The 25,204-nt window shown below is 39.7% G+C and overlaps 1 protein-coding gene across 1 annotated transcript; it reads left to right on the top strand.

Moving 5' to 3' along the window:
• Positions 1-692: 692 nt before the first annotated feature.
• LOC149801159 (IST1 homolog) lies at positions 693-9,920 on the top strand. Its single transcript, XM_089955180.1, has 4 exons — positions 693-1,081; positions 3,120-3,588; positions 7,084-7,216; positions 9,427-9,920. Exons 1-4 carry the CDS (start codon positions 813-815, stop codon positions 9,606-9,608), a joined length of 1,053 nt encoding a protein of 350 aa, XP_089811306.1. The 5' UTR covers positions 693-812; the 3' UTR covers positions 9,609-9,920.
• Positions 9,921-25,204: the final 15,284 nt, after the last annotated feature.

Genomic DNA, 25,204 nt, shown 5'->3' on the forward strand with positions numbered 1-25,204 from the left:
CCTAGAATTTGGCTAATTACCCGGTTTGAGAAATATCATCACAACATTGACTCCCATAATTAACAATAATCACTAAAACCTTACAAAGATTTGAACTGAGACCTAAATACAAATAGCACATTCCCAGGTTATATCAGCATTTGCCTGCGTAATTTATACCGTACGAGACATAAATTATCCCTGGACACCGATGTAAATGTCGCAAGATGCATTCTGACCATATGAAAACAATCCGAAAACCGCAAAATGCAATTTTCTCAAGAAAGACCGCGCCCATTTGGAATTAAAACATTTTGCGCGCAATTTCTAAAGAAATTTCAAATTGTCACCCAACATTTAATGCAGACGTTTCGGTTGATTTATAAATTGACTAATGAGTGGTCTGTTGGATTGAAATGTACATTACGAATTGGATACTGAATTACAACATTTTTATAGCCTCTATTAATTATGTAATATCTTGAGTAAAGAGTCTGGTCTCATCAGTAGTATCTTAGGTAGGGAAAATACAACCATTCATGCTCCTTAACGGGTATGAAATTATTTCTCTGAATTAAATTATTCTCATTTGTATGGTTGTCGATGTAGTTTATATTTCAGGTTTAATTATGCAACCGATTATAGTTAACACTTTCACTATCGATTATTATTCCTATTCGAACTGGTATAGTTTGGTTTGCTTTGATTTGCTTGCTATAATCGAGCGCGCCTATGTGTCAGAATCTCATGATCCAGGTGACAAATAATCAAGCTTATTTATACCTGCTTTTTAACGCTCCTAAAACGTTAGCACACTCTGACAGACTAACAAGATGTTTTCAAGTTCTACAAACTACAGTAAGCTAAAGACCAACCTTCGCCTGGCCATAAACAGACTTAAACTTTTGGAGAAGAAAAAGACTGAACTCGCACAGAAAGGAAGGAAAGATATCGCGGATTACATTGTGTCTGGGAAGGATGACCGTGCTCGAATCCGGGTGGAGCACATTATCAGAGAGGACTATTTGGTTGAGGCGATGGAACTGCTGGAGATGTACTGTGACTTGCTTCTGGCCAGGTTCGGACTTATCCAGACACAGAAGTAAGTTGTATGACATTTGAAACAAAGAAATTTCTTCCTTGTTGACCCATCCAGAGTACTGACTCTTCCGCTCTGTTCTCATTTATATGTAAACATTTATAACAGGATATAGGACAGAACTAGGCATGCAGGTTGTTCTCTACCCCATTTGATTTATTTATCTGAGTTATACTTGTGTCCGCCATCAGCAATGTCTTGTAAATAAATAAAAAGAGAAAGAAGCTATATTTTAGGTAAGACCAGAATTTTAGTCCCAGTACTGTAACACTCAGAGGGTGTCATTTTGTATCCTGTGACGTGATCAGTGTCCAGTCAGTAAGTTCACATTAGTGCACCTTATAAATGTCAGGTAAGTATAATAGTTGTGTACACGCAATGATGCTTCTTGCTACTAACACTTGTATGCTTTACACATTTTGATTGTTTCCGGATATTTTTTTTTATAGCTGTTTTAAAAATGTCCCATTCTCTACCCCAAACTGTCAAATGGTGACTCAAAAAGGATGTTTGGCCTGTCTGTAATTCCTATGCAACATTGTTATGGAGTATTTGTTTCCACATTTCATAGTCTTTTTGAAAATGGTCATTATGTATGCCTTAACTGTAACCTGACTCAAATGATGACTCTAAAATAACTTTTGGCTTGTCAGTTATGTTTATTTTATATGTTTAGCCATTTTCGAAATTGTCCTTTATCTATTAACTATGTGCTACCTGTATGTAATAGAGATTGAAAAGGCCAGCAATCATTGGAACCATCAGCGAGGTTCCTGTCATATTATTTTGAATATAGAAGTTTTCCATCATTTCTTATCCAGTCTTTGTTTTATTGTTAGCATACTGCAAAATCCAATTACTATTAAATGTTATGAACAGGGAACAGGATATATATATATATATATATATATATATATATATATATATATATATATATATTTAATAAACTGACTATGAACAGTACAAAGCTAGTATCTAGCTAGCCCAAGCGCTTTCGGCTCTTAATGAGTCTTTTTCAAAGGCAAATACAAAACATAGATCAGATAAATAAATAAAACAGACAAACAGTTGTGTTTGTAAAACTTTACATGACTATGACTTGTTGCGGATGCTGAAAGATATTTTATATTGACCTAGAAATCGATGAGCCATAGCGTCATCTGTTATTTTATGTAAATTTATGTGCGTGCAAATTATATCCCAGGTATTTCATTGTCATAGTTGTAATTATAGGCTGTTGGGTGACTAATACGCAGATTTAGAGAACTATTGAAAAGAAAACGTGTTGGCTGCTAAAAGGTAATTTAATTTGTGAATGGCTGTCTTTTTCTAGTCTTCTTGATTTAAACCGCTTGGTTTTAATGTTCTAAGGCGTATCCAGTAAGATTCCTTTTCTTTCCTGGTTTCGGAACTCCATTTGGGTTTGGGAGCAATTGCTGTAAGTGTTATATCACTGAAAGTGTGGCCATGGGAGGAGAAGTGTTCTGTGACTGGGCTTCTGTACAGCTTCTTTGTCATCCCGTCAGATCTATGAATGTTGATCCTTTTGTGTAGTTTTTCAATTTATCCGAGATACTGAAGGCTACAGATCTTACATGTGATGAGATAAATTACATTCTCTGTTTTGCACATTTTGTTTGATCCATGTATGTTCAGTTTTTCTCTTGTCACTGTGCTAGAAAAGTCCTGGTTTCTATGATATGTTGGCAGGTTTTGCACCTTTTATCACCACTGGGGCCAGATTGAATAGTGTGGTCTTGGTTAGTGATTGGCATTAGCTTTGCCCACATATATATATGTGTATGTGTGTGTTATATATATTTTTATTCTTCAAAAAATTAATTCATCATTAGATGAACTGAGTTTTGTAGTGTTTGTTATTGTAACTTCTTGCATATCATTTGACATGTGAGTCAAAACAGAACATCTTTTGTACAACATACATACTGTATTCTGTCCATTATTTGAAGAAAGTATGATTAAATATTAGTGAATTATGATGCAGTTCTTTAACTGCTTTTCATCCTGTTTCGTTTTACAGGGAACTAGACCCAGGTTTGGAGGAAGCCATTGCCACCTTGATCTGGTCTGCACCCCGTCTTCAGACAGATGTGCAAGAACTGAAAGCTATATCAGACCAGTTTATTGCAAAGTATGGGAAAGAATTTGGCCAAGCATGTAGGACAAATGCCCTGAACAATGTCAGTGAGAAGGTCATGCACAAACTTGGAGTTCAGGCTCCACCCAAGATTCTGGTGGAACGCTACATGGTTGAGATTGCAAAGACATATAATGTACCATTTGAGCCTGACCAATCAGTGATGGTCCAGGATGAAATTTATGCTGCAGAAAACATGCTGATTGATCTGGTTGGGGATGACAAGAAGAAAGGAGGTGGTGGTGGCCCAAGTGGAGGGATGGGGGTTCTTCAGCCACAATCCATGAATCATCAACTGCCGTACCCACCACCACCTGCAAAGTACAGTCCCCCCTACCCAACAGCCGAAAAGGTAAGCTGCACATGGCTATAATTCAAGTAAACTTTTATGTATACTTCATACCAGAATTGAACTAAAATCATTTTGAATGACTTGTTACTAATACAGGCATTGGCTATGTCGTGCCCATAGTAATCCCATGCAGATATTTTCTTTACTTATTGAAGGCCCAGTGGTTGGTGCATTGTTTGAATTTTTTGTCACTTTATTGTAATATATTGGCTACAAGGAATGTCTGATTATATTTAGCATGGATACCAAGGAGAAGATGAATTCTTCAGCAAAAACATTACTGCATTTATTTCCAATATAGCATACAGGTAGGAACAAATGTGTGTCATAAATTCTGGTGCGGAATTGTTGCCCAGGCATGAGGAATTCAAAACCTAGTATAGCTGTGGCAGGAAAGGCTGATAATGCTGATACATGTTTCAGTTTTCTTGAATAGGCAAAAAAAAACTCGTAAGAATATCTGTGGCCCCCATTTTTATTAAAATGGCCCCTTTTTGACTTGGTTTGGGTCCAAAAGTTCCCTTTCTTACATTTCTGGAATGAACACTGTCTGGTGACGGCTAATCATACTTTTCCAGTGTAGAAAAAGATTGAAAATCTATTTTCATACCTGAGCAACCAGCTTTGAAAACTTGGTTGACCTGCAGATCTTTATGTTTGCCTGGTAAGTTATATTGAATCTATTTCACGTATTTAAAAAATCAGTGATCAGCCAAAAAGATTGATAATCAGTTTCCTTTTTTTGTATGGTGTTGTTTTGTCCATCAGCTCTAAAGTAGTTGGCCACTCCTGACCAGAAACTTATCCATATTTTATATTGATCTGAGTTCACATCATTATGTTTAAGTTATCGTTAATCCGATACTTTTAATCCTGTCTAAATTGACAGGGAACTACAAGTCTTCCATGTGGGATTTTAGCTTAGCTATTACCCCACATGCCACTATAGAATACAGCAACAATTGTGATTGGTTTAATTATTTGAGAATACTCAGCACTTAGAGTCTATTACAGTGTATAGTTTATTACAGTGCATAGTCTGTTATAGTGCATAGTCTATTACAGTGCATAGTCTGTTACAGTGTATAGTCTATTGACTGTATCAAGCCAAAGAAGCCACTACTAAATGTTTTGTGTGATGACAAAAGACAAACATTTGTCCTAAAGGCTGATAGTGTTGGCTGTGATATCAAATAATGAGTATCCAACACATGTAGATTAGAGGGGCCAATTACTGATAGCAATTATTGAATACTCTACTACATAATTACATGGAGATAATTCAGACACCCTGTTGTAGGTACTCAGTGGGACATTGCAAAAATCAAATGTTTGGTGCTGGAAAATACATTGAATTCCATTCTAATTTTTTAAAATCATTTTATTTATAAATATTTTTGGGTTGGCAGATGGTATAGATATGTTGCCTACCATTCAATTTTAATTGTGCCAGGCATTGTACTTTTATACTTATGCTTTCAGCATTTGTGTTAAATATTGCGGCATTTGGTCAGTTTTCAGGGAAAATGTCAGGCATCAAAGTGTTTTACAAATTGGAGAATATAGGAAGATGGTTTGGGAGTCCTGTTGTATGGTCAAAGGCTAGCTCAATTAGTATACAGGGTTTTCAGTTGATGCATACTCTTTGGTTTAGATGTGTGGAATTTAAATATGACCCATTTTTCACACGAGGAAATTTTGACTTGTGCAACTCTTTATTGCTTGTAGATTTGGGATGGAGCATCAATCATAATTACCCTTGATTTGCCTCCAGCTTTGTTTCTCAATAAGAGTATACTGTCTGTAACAAATTTACTGTAGGATGCACTGATTGACATCTGCTTGACAACCATTGACACCTTGATGGCTAATATCACACCAATGGAAGATATATATATGAAATAGGTGGAACTAACTGTACACTGATGTCAGGTCAGGTTTCTGTGCAACTGAATTAGGTTGGATTGTTTTGAGATTATGTTTGAAGTTTATGGAGGAAGAGGAAACAATTTTGAAATAAATGGATTGCCTTTTGATCAGATATCAGCATTGGTATGTATGGACATTAGATTTTCAAATATCAGCATTGGTATGTTTGGACATCAGATTATCAAATATCAGCATTGGTATGTTTGGACATCAGATTATCAAATATCAGCACTGGTATGCTTGGACATCAGATTATCAAATATCAGCATTGGTATGCTTGGACATCAGATTATCAAATATCAGCACTGGTATGCTTGGACATCAGATTATCAAATATCAGCGCTGGTATGTTTGGACATTAGATTATCAAATATCAGCACTGGTATGCTTGGACATCAGATTATCAAATATCAGCATTGGTATGTTTGGACATCAGATTATCAAATATCAGCATTGGTATGTTTGGACATCAGATTATCAAATATCAGCACTGGTATGCTTGGACATCAGATTATCAAATATCAGCATTGGTATGCTTGGACATCAGATTATCAAATATCAGCATTGGTATTCTTGGACATCAGATTATCAAATATCAGTACTGGTATGCTTGGACGTCAGATTATCAAATATCAGCATTGGTATGCTTGGACATCAGATTATCAAATATCAGCATTGGTATGCTTGGACATCAGATTATCAAATATCAGCATTGGTATGCTTGGACATCAGATTATCAAATATCAGCATTGGTATGCTTGGACATCAGATTATCAAATATCAGCATTGGTATGCTTGGACATCAGATTATCAAATATCAGCACTGGTATGCTTGGACATCAGATTATCAAATATCAGCATTGGTAATAAAACATCTTAAAGTTATGAATGAGTGCCTTCCACCAAAGATTTTCACTATTTTTGGAGCTTTTGAAAGGGTACTAGTAATATTTAGAAACTACACAGTGCTGTTTTTTAAAAAAGCCATTAACTATATCTATATATATATATGTGTGTGTGTGTGTGTGTGTGTGTGTGTGTGTGTGTGTTATATTGTAAGTTCTTCTTAATTTCAGGTTATAAACCTACCTTTACTAAATAGGTCAATCTGATTCATTAAAAAATATGTTGAAAAACTGGATCAGTTAATTGTGTGCAGGACTAGTAGCTTTGATAGTTAGGGGTTGTATACTAGTTTCAAAAACCAGACATGAGGAATCTTGAGGTACAGAGTGATTTACTATTCGTGTAGCTTCATTCTACTTAAAAATTTCTTTTTTTGGTGGCATACAGTATGGTCAGACAGACCATGCCTGAATAATAATCATTATTTTGCACTTTGACAAATCCTCAGACTTTCTAAAACTAAATGGTGTTGAAGCCCATTTACATTTGCATCCTGCTGTATTTGATATAATTCCGAACTCCTAACTGCCAATACCTTTGTAGTGTGCAGCAGCAGGAAGAGGTTGAAAGTATTTACCTATGAAGATATTGACTTTTAATATCGTAATATTTTAAGACTACATACATCAATAATAAATACTTAAGCTGTTCCCATTTCAGAGTTTTCCAGGGATGAAGTCTGGCCCCCCGCCTTTACCTCAGACATACCCAGCTGGTCCCAGAGGAGCTAGTCCAGGCCCTTATCTACCAGGCCCCCTTGACCAGCCACCATCCTACCACAGTGCCAGTTCAGGTAACAGTTTAATCAGGATAATTTAGTACAGAAATTCTTGCATGACCTGCAACCAAGCAATTTAAAGACTTGGAATACCTTGTTTCAAGGGAAATTAATTGGCATTGAAAATTTTTCCCTCCAAGATGGTTTCCTATTGCTAGAGCATTTTACTCTGTAAAACAAGTTCTTAATTTGCATAGTTCTCTTAAAACCAATTATCCAAAATAAAGAATCACAGGAAAACGAGAAAAGTCAATCGTCAGATAGATAGCTGCTCCCCTCTTCTGGGAAATGAGAAAAGTGATTCTGCATACAGGTGGTTGCTTAATAGAAGTTGTTTTCTCCAACAGTTTGACTTATGTGTTCTTAAAAATGTCAGTTTTAGGCAGGTTTTGACTGTAGCCTTTATTTGAATTATTCTGATTAGAGATGATTAGTTTGTAGCTTACTAATTACAAGCTACACTGTCATGACATAATGTGACATTCCATAATGTTAGTGTGACTATGCATTATAAACTACTGCAGCATTAAAAATAATTAGATGATTGCCTTTACCTGGCCTTCTTACTATTCGGGGCACATTCTTTTGCCTTTTCCTAGCCTTCTTAGAATTCGGGGCACATCCAATTGCCTATACCTAGCCTACCACTTCAAAACATGGCAAATGTGACCCAATTTTCATGCTTTGAGTTACATGTATTTTCAGCTATCAGTCCATCTCAGGAAGAATAACTCAGTCTTAATAAAACTAGAATACTGTTTCCTAATTGTCATACTTAAATTACATGTGAGATTTTGGCTGGGGTTATTTTTCATTGCACCTTCAATATCTTGGACCCTATTTCACCTTCTCGCATGAAATGTGATCTCTGGATAGATACATCATGACAAAAATTACTTGATCTGGATCAGTGTAGCCAAATTTTTACACCAGAGTGAATTTAATATTTTTGTCTATCTGTTCAGTACACCCACTCTATGTTAGACCCTGTTTCATCTACACTCGTGAGAATTCAAAGCAGATGCATATCAGTTTGAGTAATCCAACAATATAAATACTAGGTTACTGTAATATAATCTTCCAACTTGGGTGCACTGCTCCAGTGCCTAGTGTTTAGGACATCCACCTCGGATGTGTGAGGTCATAGGTTCGATCCACAGCTAAGTCATACCAAAGACTTACAAAAATGGTACTAACAGCTGCCTTGCTTGGTGCTCAGCATTAGGAGGTTAGTGTTAGGACTGGTCAGCCTGGTGTCAGGATAATGTGACTGGGTGGAACATCATGCTACATGTCTACAGCATTATGCCCCAGTGGTAACATCACTATAAACTGCCACACTGCAGACATCATAGCAATATGACTGAAAAATTGTTACATCTATGTTAGAAATCCAATTCACACACACACCAACTTGAGTGTCTTGTGTTTTCAGCTATTGCTTTGTTACACCCACAATATCATGGATCATATTTCAGCAACATTTAGGAAACATAGCATATGGATGCATTTTAAGGAGGGTAACTCAAACATTCCAAATACTAAGTCAGTGTGATTTAATTTTTTTAATGCTTTATCAGGGCTTTACATTATCACCCATACAATGCCCTGGAAAGGTCAAAATTCAGTTCAGGCAAGTATGAGTTTGCAAGGTATTTTCCTTGCAGGCAAGCCAAACATATTTAGAGAGAGAGAAAGAGAGAGAGAATTCAGTTTGTAGTGTGTTATGATTATCAAGTTTTATACTCTGCAGGCTCACCACAGCACATTCATTTTGTGTTTGTATATACTCCATTCTTGAAATACATTTGTTCATCTATCAGTCCTCTATTTTGCATGACATACTGTCAAAGTTTGTCATTTCCATCTTGTAGGCAATCTTACATTTTCTTGACTTTTGAATCCTCATATCAGTTGAAATATTCTTTTTGTGAATGGCATTCATCTTTATTAGTAAGCGCCTTTTTTACACTTTTATTGCTGTGCTTAGAGCATATTATTAGTAAAGTATGTTTTATAACTTAGTGACATATGTAAAAGAATTTATGATAATAAAAAAAATATTTTCATGTCTCTTATACCTCGAAATTATTTATGCCCAGAAGAGCATCTGTCCCTTCAAGGGACTCTTGTTTGGTAATAATATTAAAATTTTATTTTGAAACATGGTCTTAGTTGCTGAAAATTAAAAGTATCAGTAATATCAGACAATTCTTTTTTTCCAGGTTATCCAATGGGACCACCACCACCAGGCAAAGGAAATATGGATGATACGTTCCCAGAACTTCCAGCTGTACCCAATAATACACTGCCAGACCACAGTGTAGGTGGCAGTTCTGCTGGAGGTGATGATGTTGATTTTGATGACTTGGCAAAAAGATTTGAAGACCTCAAGAGGAGAAAATGAATGGAATTTGTATGTTTGTTTCACCATAGTGGATAATAGTTATTTCTGTACATAATGTCTATCATTTTATTTGTACGACCGACACTGAAGAACAGTCTGGAAACCTTTGTTCTTTATTTCTTCAGCAACATAACTGAATGTTGACCTGAACAGAGGATTGTATTAGACCCTGGTAGTCATGGTTGCAAGGGACATTCAAAACTTGATTGAAATTGACATGCATCATCACAGAAAAAAAAGACAACATAAGTAAAACATGAGCTATATTTTCATACCTTTTTAACTCATTGAAATAAAGAATGATTTATTCTGTTTAATGTCACAATGTATTTCTTGCTTTCAGCAGCAGAGGGGGCGAGTCCGACAACTTTTTCGACAAATTTCGATTAAGGCCTCAAAACGACAAATAGAGCCTTCCTTCGAAATCTCACTTTTCGAACAAAAAAAAAATAAAGTCTCCGTTTGGCAAATGGAGCCTTAGCGTTTTTTGCTCGAAAACGCTATATTTCGCGACAACATCTCGTTGGTGTTTTCCCGTGGTAATCATCGGGCGTCCCGCGTCGATGTCATCACCCCCTCTGCTGCTAAGTGGTTATTTACAATTTAACCGAATATTTGGTCAAGTCCGATACGATATCGTGTCCGAGGATCATGTAAATTTATCGTTACGAATCCATGTGGGGTCGACTGAGCATGACTAAAAAAGTTTCGAAAACCATTAAAGTCCATGTCACCGCCACACCATGTCTGCCAAATATTTCGTAGCGTGTGTGTATCAACGCCGTTGAATACAGCAAGAATATTACAGTTGTCTCTAATTACTTTTGGAATCTGAGTGTATCGTTGAGTGACATATATCACGTCAGTGTTTTTATGCCTGCCTCTGGAAAATATCCTAGCTGGGTTTTTTTGATTGTCTAACATAACATCATCGTACACGACTAGATTGTTAACGTCGCCATCAATATCATCAATACCCGGTGCATCATTGATATCTGTAATAAACTCGATGACATTTTTTTTAGCGATCGCTGATGCATTCTCGTTGAAATCTTTCAACACCTCGTAGCATCGTTGATCATCTACGCTAGGAGCAACCAAATACAACTTATCCCACTTCATCCATCTCATTATTAAATTGAGTAACAATTGCGTCTTGCCGGATCCAGATGGTCCGATGATAATCATCCGGATCGAGTTTGGTAACGCTGCAACATGCTTAACTGGTTCTCTTGTTTTAGTCGCCGAAAAATCAATTATATTCATATCTCTATACATAAATTATGGATCTATATTGTGTGAAGTGTAGAGTGCGTACTGGCACAAATGATATGACAACCGCTACAACAAGAAATAACAGATCGGCGCTTACTGGTAAGTGTGTACAATGCGGTACAAAGAAATTTAGATTTATTTCTATTAGACCCGGAGATGTTTTAAAAAAAAGCGAGGAGGTGACATCGCAGCCAAATTGGCAAAACTCCCCGGAACACCGTGGGCAAAGTATCCAGGAGAAAAGCACCTCCCAGGATATAACTACTGTGGCCCCGGAACACGATTAGATATTAGACTCGATGATCAAAATCAGCCCAAACCCGGTGAGTATCCAATAAACGCTATCGATAAGGCGTGTCATGCTCATGATGTTGCTTACTACAAAAGTAGCGATCTGCAACAGCGTCATATCGCGGATGTAAAATTAATTCACGCATTAAATGCTATTCCTGATAAATCCGTCAAAGAAAAATTAGCCTCATGGTTGGTAAAATCGGCTATGAAAGGTAAATTAATGATTGGAAGCGGAGCTTCTCGCGCTGGTAATTGAAAACGATAGCGTTTATAATAACAACATGGATTCCATCTATTATTCTCCGAGAGGATACTGGAAGGGGAAGGCCGCAATTGGTAAACTCGCAAGCGCTGCAAAGGTAACAAAGGCCACTGCGGCTAATTGGTTATCCAAACAGGCTATATGGCAAATTTATGTACCACCGCCTAAACAAATCAACTTCTCGCGCTTTGATGTCAGCGTACCTAATGAAGTTCATCAGGCTGATATACTATTTTTGCCGCATGACAACGGTTACAAATACGCGCTAACCGTAGTTGATGTTGCGAGTCGATGCAAACAAGCGGAGCCGTTAAAAACAAAGTCGGCAACTGAAGTAGCCGCTGCGTTTGAAAGAATTTATCGAAGAGGCCCTCTGCGCTGGCCAAATCTATTACAAGTTGATCCCGGTAGTGAATTTCGCGGCGCTGTTTTATCAACGCTGAAACATCATAGCGTCGCGATACGACGAGGTCATACTGCGCTACATCGTGATCAGGCAATTGTTGAACGATTCAATCGGACTCTTGCTGAACGGTTATTTGGATATCAATACGCGAAGGAATTCATCCAAGAAAAACGATCTCGTGAATGGGTTAAAAGGTTGCCAGGTGTAATTGCAGCGTTAAATAACGAGATTACCCGAGCAATCAACATGAAGCCCAGCGACGCGATTAAATACGAGTATATACCCGGAAGATCAAAAATAGATAGCGTTTCCAAGCCGATTCTCGGCGATGTCACTGTTAGATATCTGTATGAACCAGGAGAGCTTGAAGGCGGTAAAAAAAGAGCTACTGATCCTATTTGGAGTGTTACCACACATAACATATCAACGATAACACGATCAACTGGTAGACCACCGATCTATAGACTGGATTCAACTGCTCCTCAGCGCGGATTTACACGCGAGCAACTACAAGTGATACCTAACGATACTCAATTGCCACCACGTGGTCTTAACTAGCGCCGTTGCGTCTATTGCACTCAAGACAGGTCAACCTCACATTGTTTTTGACATGACCGAGACTGTTATCGATCCTATCCACGGTAAATTGGCGAGTGTCTTTATCCGAATAACGCCAACTCATTATACAATTGCAACTCGCGCAGTGATTATTCTGTTGTTGTCGTAGCGAGATTATTAATTCGGCATCAATATCAAAACGCCGCTGTTTTTTTTTATCCTGTTGGCGGTAACCCGAGAGTTTTCTATCAATGACGCTTGCATCGATGGTGACTTTGTCGTCACTGACCTTGTCAGCGACTCCGTCAGTGACTCCGTCAATAACAATTCTTCGAAGCTGATTTATCCTTCGTACTCTGGACACTGCAAGATAGACTAGATTCGACCATTCGATGCGATTATCAACCATCCAAACAATTGTGTCCGTGATGGTTAGTCCCTGCGAGGAATGTATTGTTGTTGCGTATCCTAGCGTCCACGGGGATTTATCAGCACGTAGCGCGTCCTCGACGACGCTGATATCAACGAGCACAATATCATTCAGCACGAGAATTTGTTTTTCTGTCCCTGACGCTGTCAGGCCTGGAATTTCAACTTCAATGTTCTGCCGCCGTGTGTCCGCGGGTCTATAACATAACGGCACTGGACGCGTTGGAAACTTTTCCTTATGCAACGTAAACAACTTCCGCTGAAGTGTGTCTCTGACTATCTTTCTACTCGCTACAATCAAATCGTTTGGTCTCCATGTTTCCCAGAATTCATTTAACGGCGTTTCCGGAATCACCTCGCGGATTATTTCACACTGAATTCTATCCGGCTGTAATCTGATTAATTTTTTAACCCCGCGCAGTTGTTCATCAAGTGCTCGGTAATCAGTATCGGTTTCTTCATAATAGTCCACGAACCCGCTCAACCAATCATGTGGACCCTCGCCGACAAATGGTGGTGGTTGACCATGGTCGCCACACATGATCACCGCTGTATTCGCGCGCAGCAACCAATCAAGAAACATTTGTAAAACGTCTAACGAAACAGTACATATTTCGTCCCAGATGATAACCCCAGGAATAAATTTTTCACCCATTCGATCAGGAGTCCACTCACCGCCGCTGTATCGAAAAAAGCTGTGATAAGTAACGGCGTCAACATTTCGTTGTTTTATCTCTCGCGCTAGTCTATGGGTCGGTGTAAGCACGATTATACTTGCCCGCGTTCGAAATAATTCAATTGCCCGAGTCGTCTTTCCTGACCCGCCACAGCCGCTTAAATAAACTGTTTTATATCTACAAATTGGATCAGAACACGATGGTGCATTAGACCATTCTGATAATTTATCACAGCGTAAGTAATTGTTTTCAACGGTGACATCTGCTGACGGGGAATAATCGCGTCGTATTTCGTTTTTAATTCTCCATATACCCCAACTCTCGTCCGGACTAGTAAACTCGGCTAAGTTTCCCTTATACGCTACGTCTATATAAAACGAATCAACGGCTACTCTAACCGCGGTGTCGGGAAATCTATTTATCATCGAGAATAAATTGATAGCGGCGTAACCCAGCATAGACGCCCTCAAATGTGGATATGCCGGGCTGTCTCCATCGCTGTAGGTAACAACTGTACCCAACTTTGTTCCATTGGACAAGAAAGCTGTTTTGCAGTTCACGTATCTATTTTTTGCCACTGCGTCCTTGATTACGAAATCATATTCTGCGTCATCTATAATCAGCCGTGAGCAATATCGTTTGTAGTCGTGGTTTTTTCCACCTTGTGTGAACTTACCAATTATTCTTCTACCGAGATCTTTTGCCTCGCGGTTTCGTTGGTTGAATATCCTCCTGGACCATTCGATGATATATTCCTCGTCGGCATCAATGTGTTTTCTGGACTCGTCAATTATGCTATCTAGACACTCCGGTTCTGGTAACCAGACTTCAGTCTGTGCCCGGTATGATATAATCGCGTCACTGACAATCAACGATACAAGCATGCTACAATCAATCATATACCGTAGCAGCGCTATTGGCAGCCACTTCTTTTCAGCCATGTGTCTACCGATCCAAATATAGCAACAGCGATGGAGTCCTGCCGCGAATTCAAATGATACTATGCGAGCGAATCCGGTTAAATCAAAATCAGGCAGTGGTCCATTAATAGCAACACGAGTCATTTCATGACTGGGGAGTCCAAATCGTCTAAAGTACTTAGCGGTGGATCCATACCCGAGAAAACTCGCTGGATAACAGGCAACCATATCAACGGAAATCATAGCGTCGCGGCTGTATTCAGTGTTCCATAGTCCACCGTGATAATATTCCAAACAACTGGATTGTACATCCGGCAGAAATTCCTTGCGCGTTGGTCTCCACGCATTTTTCCTTGCTGCAACATGAGCTACAACCGATGGAATCGTAAAACAATTTGTTAGCAGTTGTTCATCATGCTCCTCAAATTCCATGGCGGTTTGTTTCATCCTGTTGTGAAATGCTTCAGTGCGATATAATTCACCGTTTGGTCTTACAAACTGATCAAAGGTATCCGCATCGTTTTCAGCGCTGCGAAGTAACCACACTGATACAGGGTCATTTTTACACAAGCAAGCAATAGCATCAAATAGTTTCCTCTCCGCGAGAAAACCGTCCTCTCCCAGGAATTCTTCGGGTATATACCTTACTGTTCTATCCCGTGGAAATATTGTGATCGCGGGCGTCCATGCGTGTTCGTTATGATCAATAATTTTGATTGGGGCCCCATTTGATTTGTACTTTGATTCGTATAATACTTCACCGGTTATCGTTGTAACGGTTATTGGAAATCTCAGCGATGTTTCTAATCTCGCTATGTCGCTGATGGTTGCTCCACGCTCTTTTACGGTTAGTTCCCACTGGTTGATTTTGCTACGTCGTAAATCAGTCAATTTGTTTCCTTGACACGCATTTGTAAAATGCTCTATTACTCGTTCTGCTACACAATTTATCCCCGTTGACTGTTTCATTGGTTTCAGTTTTCCGATATCAGGTTTCTTATTTAACGGGTATATTCCATAAACAACTGCTGTTTCAGGATACGCTCGTTCATAGTATGGTCTGTCAATTCCGGTTAACAGCCCCGGCTTGGAGTCGCGGCTGACAGTGACTGTTTTCTTGTCGCTGAGAACTGGTTCAAATTTATCACGTATGATCCAATTACCTGATTCCACCCGGACAATGAATTTTACTCTGAAGAAATACCTTTTACCGTCAAGTTGTGATATTATCGTTGCTGCGCGGTTGTCGTTCATGGTAGCATCAACAACGCCATCAATTCGAAATGTTGACCAACTATGAGATGCACCATCACGCTTGAATTCATTGATACAATCGCGTATTTTACTCAACAGGGTTTTATCGTTTATTAACGCTTTTGGTGTGTCCTTGAGGACTCTATCAAGATTGAACTTAATATTTTTCCAGGGCTTAATTGCTGCTAATCTCTCGAACTCATCCATATAATTAAAACAAGTATTTAAATGAAAGAATATAGTATAATGAATAAATGCAAATGGTTGATGATTGGGTCGACAACCCCGTGCAATAAATCATGTAGAGGTGAATTCTGCGGGTATCATTTACAAAGCGTTCGTAATGGTTCTCTTGGCCCCCTCCCGTGCTTGGTTTGTCACGTCGGTGTAAGAGGAAAATCGCAGTTGTGTATCAATTGTGGCGGAAAGCGATACAGGGAACTAAAACGCTATTATGACAAGCGAATTAAAAACGCCGTCATTGACCCCACCGCAGACTTCGTCATCAAAACCCCCCAAGACTACGTTGAAAGATTCATAATTAAACCAAATAATAAATTAGATAAGTAGTATTATTATACAAATGGACCAAGAATTTCAGCCGCATCCTGTGCTCGTTAATTACGAGGCATCTCGCGACGGCGTTGTTAGAAATTGTAGACTAAAAAAACCAGTTGGTACCGTAAGTAATCAGGGGTATCTGGTGTTTGGTGCCGGAAAGAAGAAGTACCATGTTCATAGGGCGGTATTTGAAGCATTTAACTGATTAATCGAAAATGGACTTGTGATTGATCATATTAATAATAATAAGACTGATAATTCTCTTATAAACTTGCAAGCCATCTCTCAGAGTCAAAATACCAAAAAAGGCCAAACCGGTAAATACCCAAAGAAAGCAAAATCCGTAAAGTCATTTGATACAACAACTCACGAGGAAAAAATATTTCAGTCGATGAATGAAGCCAGTAGATACTTTGACATTTGTATCGCCTCAATACGAAAAGTAGCAGAACGAGTATATCAAACAGCAATCTCAAAAAAGACCGGGCATATAATTCGATTTTCATATGTAGCGGCGCCTATGCGCTGACGAAGTCGCCGGCGCCCATGGCGCTGACAATAAATTGTCCATTCCGGAAGAAAACGAATTATTAAACACCTCGGGATTGATACACGGGGTTTCATTTTTTTTTTATTAATATTTTTGATATTAGAAACAAGATGTTCTATAAGAATAATGAATATCGAAGACATCAATAATATATTAGCCGAGATTTCAAAATTAAAAAATCAAGGAATTGAATTATCTGATGGTCTCGACAGTGAAAAAATATTATCCGATTATGAGATTATTAACGAACAATCGAAACGGGGGCGTTTTACCCTGGCCCGCGAGTATTTTTTTGTAAAACGATTACAACATACGATCAATGAAAACTTGTACCACAATGACGCAAATGCATTCATTGGACTATTCACTGCCGTTGAAATAATACGAAAAAAACTCGGACGTGTTTATGAACGACGCCGGGAGATTTCTAGTAAGATCAAAAACATTAGAAGGATTATAGACGGAGCCTCCGGCGAGAAATTAGAAATTGCTTCGCAATTGCAATAATGGTAGGCGAATCACTCACTACTCGGCTAGCCAGAGAGCGGCTAGCGGCGCTTAAAAAGTTCATACCGTTACGAGACAGGGTCCGAGAACAACTTCAAACGCGGCAGCAACTACAAACCGATTTTACTGTTGGAAGCGAACAACTGTTTGCCCCGGTAACTAAAGCGACTAAGGATGTTACAGCAGCAGCAGAACGAGCAATATACGGGGATATTCCTAAGGAGGGCGAACGGAAAGAGGTGCCTCTTCTTCCTGTACTTGAAAAGATAGCAGCAGAGACAGAACAAACACAGCAACGGATAAAACAACTTTCCAGTGATATAAAAACCCAACGAGAGTATGAACGATTAGCTGATATTGATGATTCTGAACAGGGTGATGTTGGTGAACTTCAAAAAATTTCCACTCAAAAAGGAGTCCCCTTTATAGATAAACTCACTGAAGGGGCTATAGCACAAATAAAACAACCTCAATTACTGAAAATCGACAATTATAGGGTTTTTGGTAATTTTGCCGCTCAAAGCTATCATTCAAGAAAAGACTTTTTAAAAGACGAGTATAAAAACAGTAATATAAAACGAGATGACTGGGTTAATTGGTTGTATAAAACGAATAGGGGGGTTGATCGCTTGGATACAAAAGAATTGGGATATAAAGAATTTAGAAGGGGAATTGATGATTATGATATACAACAACAACAACAAAAAGGAGAAGTCCGAGAAAAACATCAAAAAAAAGCTGGTTCTAAAAAAACAAGCGGAGAGGGGTATCCAAGTGGTAGTGGTCTAGTTGAAAACGCTAGTGTTACCTGTCCTGGTAGTGTTCTCAGTGATATATCACGGCTAGAGGTACTAATCGGAGGAAAACGAGCCGGAAATAACTCTACGGAAATAATCAATGAGGCCGCTGATATTTGCAAGCGGTTATTTGCAGGTGGTATCATAGACATTAATTCATATCGAACGCTCATAGACGAACTCGTGGATAATTGATCACTGGTGATCAATCACTAATTGGAAAACTGGTGTTTTTAATAAGGATGATCATACACTACAACCATGATAAACCAGTACTCGTCTACGTGGTAAACTCGCGATTGCCTGTTTACCGCGCGTACTATGGAGATGGTCTCGGTAGCACCATTGCGGGGTTATTTACAAGAATGGCTCCAAAAGTAGCGCCGTTAGCCAAACAATTAGGAATGAAGGCTATTGATGTTATTCGTGATAAGGGTATTAGTGCCATTGGAGATGTTGCCGGAAGGGCGTTTTCTGCAGCAAAGGACAAACTAATGTCGTTGGTGAAATCCAGGAGAAAAAAACAGAAACCACCGGTGATGCCATCAACGACGGTGATGCCTGCAAATGTCAGTAAAGTAATAAATAACGCCGTGGAAGAAAAACTAGAGTCGTTGGCGGCTGAGTCATCCACTAACGCGCTCATGAACGCGAAAGCGGGAAGTGGTCTACGACGAAAAAATCGCAATTGAAAACATCAACATGATAAATAATAGAAATGTTTGCGCGAACCGCTGATCCCGCGTTTGATATGGATGCCCCAGTGCGCAGGGATGATTCTGTCCGTGATTATCAATATTATTCTTATTATGCAACGCAACCGAATCTACGATCGCGAATTGAACTTCAAGTCCAAGATACCAGTAAATACTTTCTACCGTGTGAAGCGTTTATCGAAATTGAGGGGGAACTCGTGACAAATGCTGCCGATAATGCACCATACGACAACAACCCGGCTATCCGAGTTGGTTTTGTCAACAACGGCGTAATGGCGTTATTTGAGAGCGCAAAATATCTCATTGACGGGCGAGAAATTGAATCAATAGAACGCGATGTTGATGTTGCAACGACGATAATCGGGCTAGCGAGATACTCAGATGATTATACAAGGTCGGCTGGTCCGTCTATGATGTTTGCGAAGGATACTACCGATAACGCTGAACACAATCAGTTTTCTAGGGTAAAGGCAACACATGCCACCGCGGTTGATCCAGCACCGGCCGGGTATGTAAGACCAGCTGGAAGCTTCGATGTCATAAATGTTATTACTAATTACAATCTAGGGTTTGCAACACGAGTAGGGATGTTGCAAGGACAACGCCGACAGTTTTCATGCGCGATTCCACTGCATCATATATTCGGATTCTGCAGAAACGTCAGAAAAGTCATCTATGGGGCTAAGCATACAGTAGTACTCGTGCGAAAGGGCAATGATAATGATGCAATCTGGCATGATGCTGGTGTTGCCGACGGTAAGGTCAATATAAAGAATATAGTATTGTGGATGCCAGTAATGACCCCATCAATCACCGCAGAACAGCGATTACTCTCATTCATGGAGACAGGTGGTAAATCACTGTTGAGTTGGCTCACAGTAACCACTGATGCTAAAGAGGATAATATGGATGGTATATTTACATGGCACCTGGCATCCAAACAGGGTGTTTCAGCCCCGCGTCATATATTTGTAGCGCTACAGAATAAGGCGCGATTAGGCTCCCAAGAACGCAGCCATATGATATTTGATCAAATCGGTGTCAATGAGGTCTCGTTGAGAATAAACGGACAGCAGGAACCATCCGAGGATATACAACTCAATTACGGTGACAACCATATCGCACGTGTGTATCATCGATTGCTGTCATATATGGGTCGTGATCAAAACGTCGACACTGGTTTGCAAATATCACAACTTGATTTTAAAAACCTGTATCCGATTTATTATTTTTCGTTGGAACATCTCGATTTAACGAGACAATCCGTCGTTGATATACACTTCCGAGCTCGTGTGCAACGTCCTGGTGGTATTGCCGAATATAGAGCGGTTGCTGTCATTCTCAGCGATAAATCAATGCTGTTGGAAGGTGTTGGTGGACGAATGAGAATCATTGATGCACCAGTGGAAAACATGTAATTGAAAGCACAAACGCGTTTACAATAAAATGTCGTATAGTGTCGTCAGTGTAGAGTTGACTGATGGTCAAGTCAAGAAATTACGATCAAAGTCGGCTAAACAATGCGGGACCACAATAACGCTGAAGCCGTCACAGATGGCAGGTGGTAATCATAAGATATCGTTGACGGCGCGTCAAATAAAACATTTCAATAATGCGATGGAGAATAAAAAGGGTGTTCAGGTAGATTTTTCGGCCGCAGCGATCAAAAACATGGAAAAGACCGGTGGAATATTTCCGTTGTTAGCTGCGATTCCAGCGTTGATTGCCGCGGCCGCACCAGCAGTGGCTAAGGCGGCGGCGTTAGGAGCCGTTGGTACCGCGGCGGGGATGGCATTGAAGAAGGCAACCGGGAAAGGCTATAAAAAAAAACGACCCGTAGCCGGAAAGGGTCTAAGACTACCGGGAACCCCGTATTCATGGTACTCGGGAAAGGGTCTAAGACTACCGGGAACCGTTTATTGACTCGGGAGTCAATGACTCCTGGGTCAATGACTTCCATGTCTAATTTTGATTTAATAGACGCCGCAAACGCGCTAGCGATAAAAAACTTCAGAGGTGTTTTTATGAGGGATCAATTACCGGCGGTACCAAGGAATATTGAAACAGGCATAATTAACCTCGATGGGTCCTCCGGAGCGGGAACTCATTGGGTTGCGTACGCGATTGATCCGCGTGCGATCGTCTATTTTGATTCATACGGGTTAGCTCCGCCAAAAGAGTTTATGCGGTATATCCGGGCGTGTTCAGCCCGGGCGTTTTATTCCACGTTGTCAACACAGCGATTAAGCGACCCGCCGATATGTGGCCGTGAGGTATTAAACGTACTTGCGGCGATTTCATCATCGCGAAAACCACCTCATGTAGTTGTAAACGAATACACTAGTGGGGTCGTAGAGGCCCGGCGGGTTAATTAGAAACGCCGTTTTTTTTTACAATAACGATGATTGATATTTGGGGACGACCGGTTTCGGCGCTGAAGGAATCCACGGAAACACTCGCCACCGATGACATAAAAAAACTAATCGAGGATGAAATCGCCGATACGTTGAATTTAACCAGTGTTGACCCAGGTGAAATAGTCGTATTTCAAGACCGCCAGGGTAAATTGAAATCCAGTAATGTGTCCCTGGATGATGTTTTAACACGACAGCGTGATGCCGCCGAGGACACTATCGCGTTGTATACCGGCGACGGACGACTCAAACCGGGTGAACATATATCGGCGGTAACATTAGTCAAAGACGGTTTTATAAGGTTGGATAGATCGGTGACCGAACTTGACGCGCAGGTGAAAAAATCTGCCACCGAGGTGAAAAAATCTATCACCGATATACAGCTCACTACCGCTAGTTTTTTCGGGACCCCGACGGTAACCGAACCGAATCTTGCAACAATAAAAAATACTATTTCGGAGTTTACAACGCTGTCGGGCCAATTTTACACGTTACGAAAAAATGTTAACAGGATCGATGACAACTTTGATAAATTCTTTGGTAAAAAAAATACCAAGCTGGATGAGATTACAACAACTATAAATGATATCACTGCGTATGGACAGGAAATAAAAACAATCAAAACTGATGTTGCAGCGAACAAAGGGAGTGTAGACGTTCATGAACGGGAAATAGAAATAATCGGCGCTAATGTTGCAACGATCATAAATAATGTAGACTCGCATGGACGGAAAATAGAAACAATCAAAACTGATATTGTAGCGAACAAAAAGGGTGTGGACGCGCATACACGGGAAATAGGAACGACCAAAACTGATGTTGCAACGAGCAAAAGAAATATAGACGTGTATGGACAGGAAATAAAAACAATCAAAACTGATGTTGCATCGAACAAAAGGAATATAGACGCGCATACAGGGGAAATAGAAACAATCGAACTTGATGTTGCAGCGAACAAAAGAAATATAGACGCGCATACAGGGGAAATAGAAACGATCAAAACTGATATTGTAGCGAATAAAAAAAGTACAGACGTGCATGAACAGAGAATAGGAACGATCAAAACTGATATTGTGGCGAACAAGAATAATATAGACGCGCATGAATGGAGAATAGAAACAGTCAAAACTGATGTTGCAGCGAACAAAAAAGATGTGGACGCGCATACACGGGAAATAGATACACTCATTACTAAGGTTGCAGCGAACAAAAAAGATGTGGACGCGCATACACGGGAAATAGATACACTCATTACTAAGGTTGCAGCGAACAAAAAAGATGTGGACGCGCATACACGGGAAATAGATACACTCATTACTAAGGTTGCAGCGAACAAAAAAAATGTGGACGCGCATATACAGGAAATAGATATACTCATTACTAGGGTTGCAGCGAACAAGAATAATATAGACGCGAATTTGCGGAGAATAGAAATAATCGGAACTGATGTTGAAGCGATTAAAGACGGACTACCGAGAGTAGCAGAGCAATTCAAAAAAATAAAAATCCCTCATGAGAACATCATCAACACAGTATACACAATTCGGCATGGATCATTCGATTGGACTCCTACACAGAATACAGTAAATACTACCGCAACTGTTAAGGGCATTTATCGATTGACACTGGTTTCAATGATGCAGTTTAATATATTATCGTCGAGTTCATCTGGGTTTAACAATACAATATCAACAATTATAGACAAGAACGCAACTGAACAGTTTACAATTTATGCCGTTGATGGAAATTTAGCCCAGGCAAACATCACATGGTATGTGGAATTTGTAGCGAATCTAAGTAATTAAAAACACTAGCTCTTTTAGAATAAAATGACCACCAGGGTAATTGAATCAGAGGTATCACCGACGTCACATCAATATCGATTCGATACCGCAAAAGAATTCTCCGCGAATTTGAAAACGCTTTCCGAACAATACCGCGCAAAAATAAAAAAATACCGTCGTAAAATAACCGCCATCGACGCGGTCGTGTACTCGGTGTCGGGTATAGTAGCTGGCACCGGTGTTATTTTATCCACGGTGACCACGATAGCCCCGATCGCTGTTCCAATCGCTGTCTCCGCGATGACAACAGTTGCTGAAGTCGCCAACGCAATCACTAGAAAGATATCATCGTGTTTTCAGAAAAAACTCAACGAGTATACAGTAAAACATCAAATAGTATCCGACGCGTACTCGAAATTATCCGGGTTGATCTCATTATCGATTGATAATTTGTTCGTATCCGATGTTGAATTCTCCACGATGGTCCAGTTGTATAGCTCCGCGATGTCAAAAATCGAGGATTTTTAACTGGAAGCCGGAACCACCTGGTTGCTGAAATTAGACACTAAAGACAACGAATAATAATAATGTCGCTGAACCCCGAAGGGTTTCAGTTGCTTCAACGGATCGCGGAGAACACCACTCCGGTACAAACAAATATGATATCGATAACGTCAACGAAACCCGAATTCAGTGTGAACTTCCCGTCGCCGGTTCCAGTGAAGGAAATAGCGCTGGCAAAATTGCGAATATATCACAGTTGGCCTAATATTCGAGCGGACGCATTTAACGGACAACAACCTAATAACTCGCTGGTTTTTGCACGGACAAATAAACCCGATGGGACCCCAGACTGGGAGGAGGTTACAATACCAACTGGGTCATACCAAATAGAACAAATCAATAAGGAATTTCAACGCAGGATAAAATCGATCACAGGAAAAGAATCAAAAATCGCTATTACGGTTCATGAACCGACGTTATCGTCGACGATTGAAATAAGCACACCGGGGTATATGGTTGATATTTATAACAGTTCAATAAGAACCATACTAGGATGGCCTAAGAATCCACCCGCGGACACCCCCCCCCATCAACTATCCTCAGACACGATAACGGAGATGGTGGTAGGCATATTGCTCCATACAACGTAAATATTGCATCGGTGATAGCGATTAATCTAGTGTGTGATGCTATCGAAGGAAGTTACCAGGTAGATACCAAGCAATCAAATCAAGCTCAACAGGGATATATCCTTTATTCATTTTCACCAACAGCCCCTCCGGGATTTTTGATCATTGAGAGTCCGATTAATCCGGTCTATATGCGATGCCATGATCGGTTTTTAACGAGAATTAATTTTAGAATTACCGATCAGTCAAATAACCTAATTGACCTACAAGAGGAGGAGTTAGTGATCACTCTGTTTGTAAGATCATAGCAGCAGAGGGGGTGATGACATCGACGCGGGACGCCCGATGATTACCACGGGAAAACACCAACGAGATGTTGTCGCGAAATATAGCGTTTTCGAGCAAAAAACGCTAAGGCTCCATTTGCCAAACGGAGACTTTATTTTTTTTTTGTTCGAAAAGTGAGATTTCGAAGGAAGGCTCTATTTGTCGTTTTGAGGCCTTAATCGAAATTTGTCGAAAAAGTTGTCGGACTCGCCCCCTCTGCTGCTCTTTCAGTTAGCAGTAATAATAATAATAGTCATACATTTATTTTGAGAGGATTTACACAGTTGGTTACACAACTGATCTCCCCTAGTGCCTTGGAAGAATCAGAAAATAACACACTGTAACCGTGAGTTTTCTAAGATAATCAGCACTGTGTACTTACTGATTCCATTGCATCTCTACTTAATAATTCCAGTGCATCTGTACTTACTGATTCCAGAGCATCTGTGATATTCAGATGTTAGTCTTGGACCCTCAACATTTAAAAAAATGTATCATGTGTATCCTCTGTCCTGAGTTTTCTGAATATCTAGAACCATGTAAATTTTCCTATTAGGATGCAAGAAGTAAAAAAGAGCTCTGCTAAGCAAGAAACTTAATTGCTTCAAAATAAATTATATATTCACAGAATTTTACTGAAACTAAATGGTATATGAAGTCATTAAGGTCGCTTTTCTAAACTTTTATCAGTTTCACTTGAATGTAATAATCGTATACCCACCTTTTTCTCAC

This window comes from Sinohyriopsis cumingii, chromosome 4, assembly GCF_028554795.1.
Source record: "Sinohyriopsis cumingii isolate HCF-2022 chromosome 4, ASM2855479v2, whole genome shotgun sequence".
In the NCBI taxonomy this organism is placed as follows: domain Eukaryota; kingdom Metazoa; phylum Mollusca; class Bivalvia; order Unionida; family Unionidae; genus Sinohyriopsis; species Sinohyriopsis cumingii.

What these genes read in the sequence shown, in the direction of transcription:
- LOC149801159 (XM_089955180.1), top strand. Translation starts at nt 813, where the DNA reads ATGTTTTCAAGTTCTACAAACTACAGTAAGCTAAAGACCAACCTTCGC. An exon ending in GGACTTATCCAGACACAGAA is followed by an intron (nt 1,082 to 3,119) that starts GTAAGTTGTATG and finishes TTCGTTTTACAG; the next exon opens with GGAACTAGACCCAGGTTTGG. An exon ending in CCTACCCAACAGCCGAAAAG is followed by an intron (nt 3,589 to 7,083) that starts GTAAGCTGCACA and finishes TTCCCATTTCAG; the next exon opens with AGTTTTCCAGGGATGAAGTC.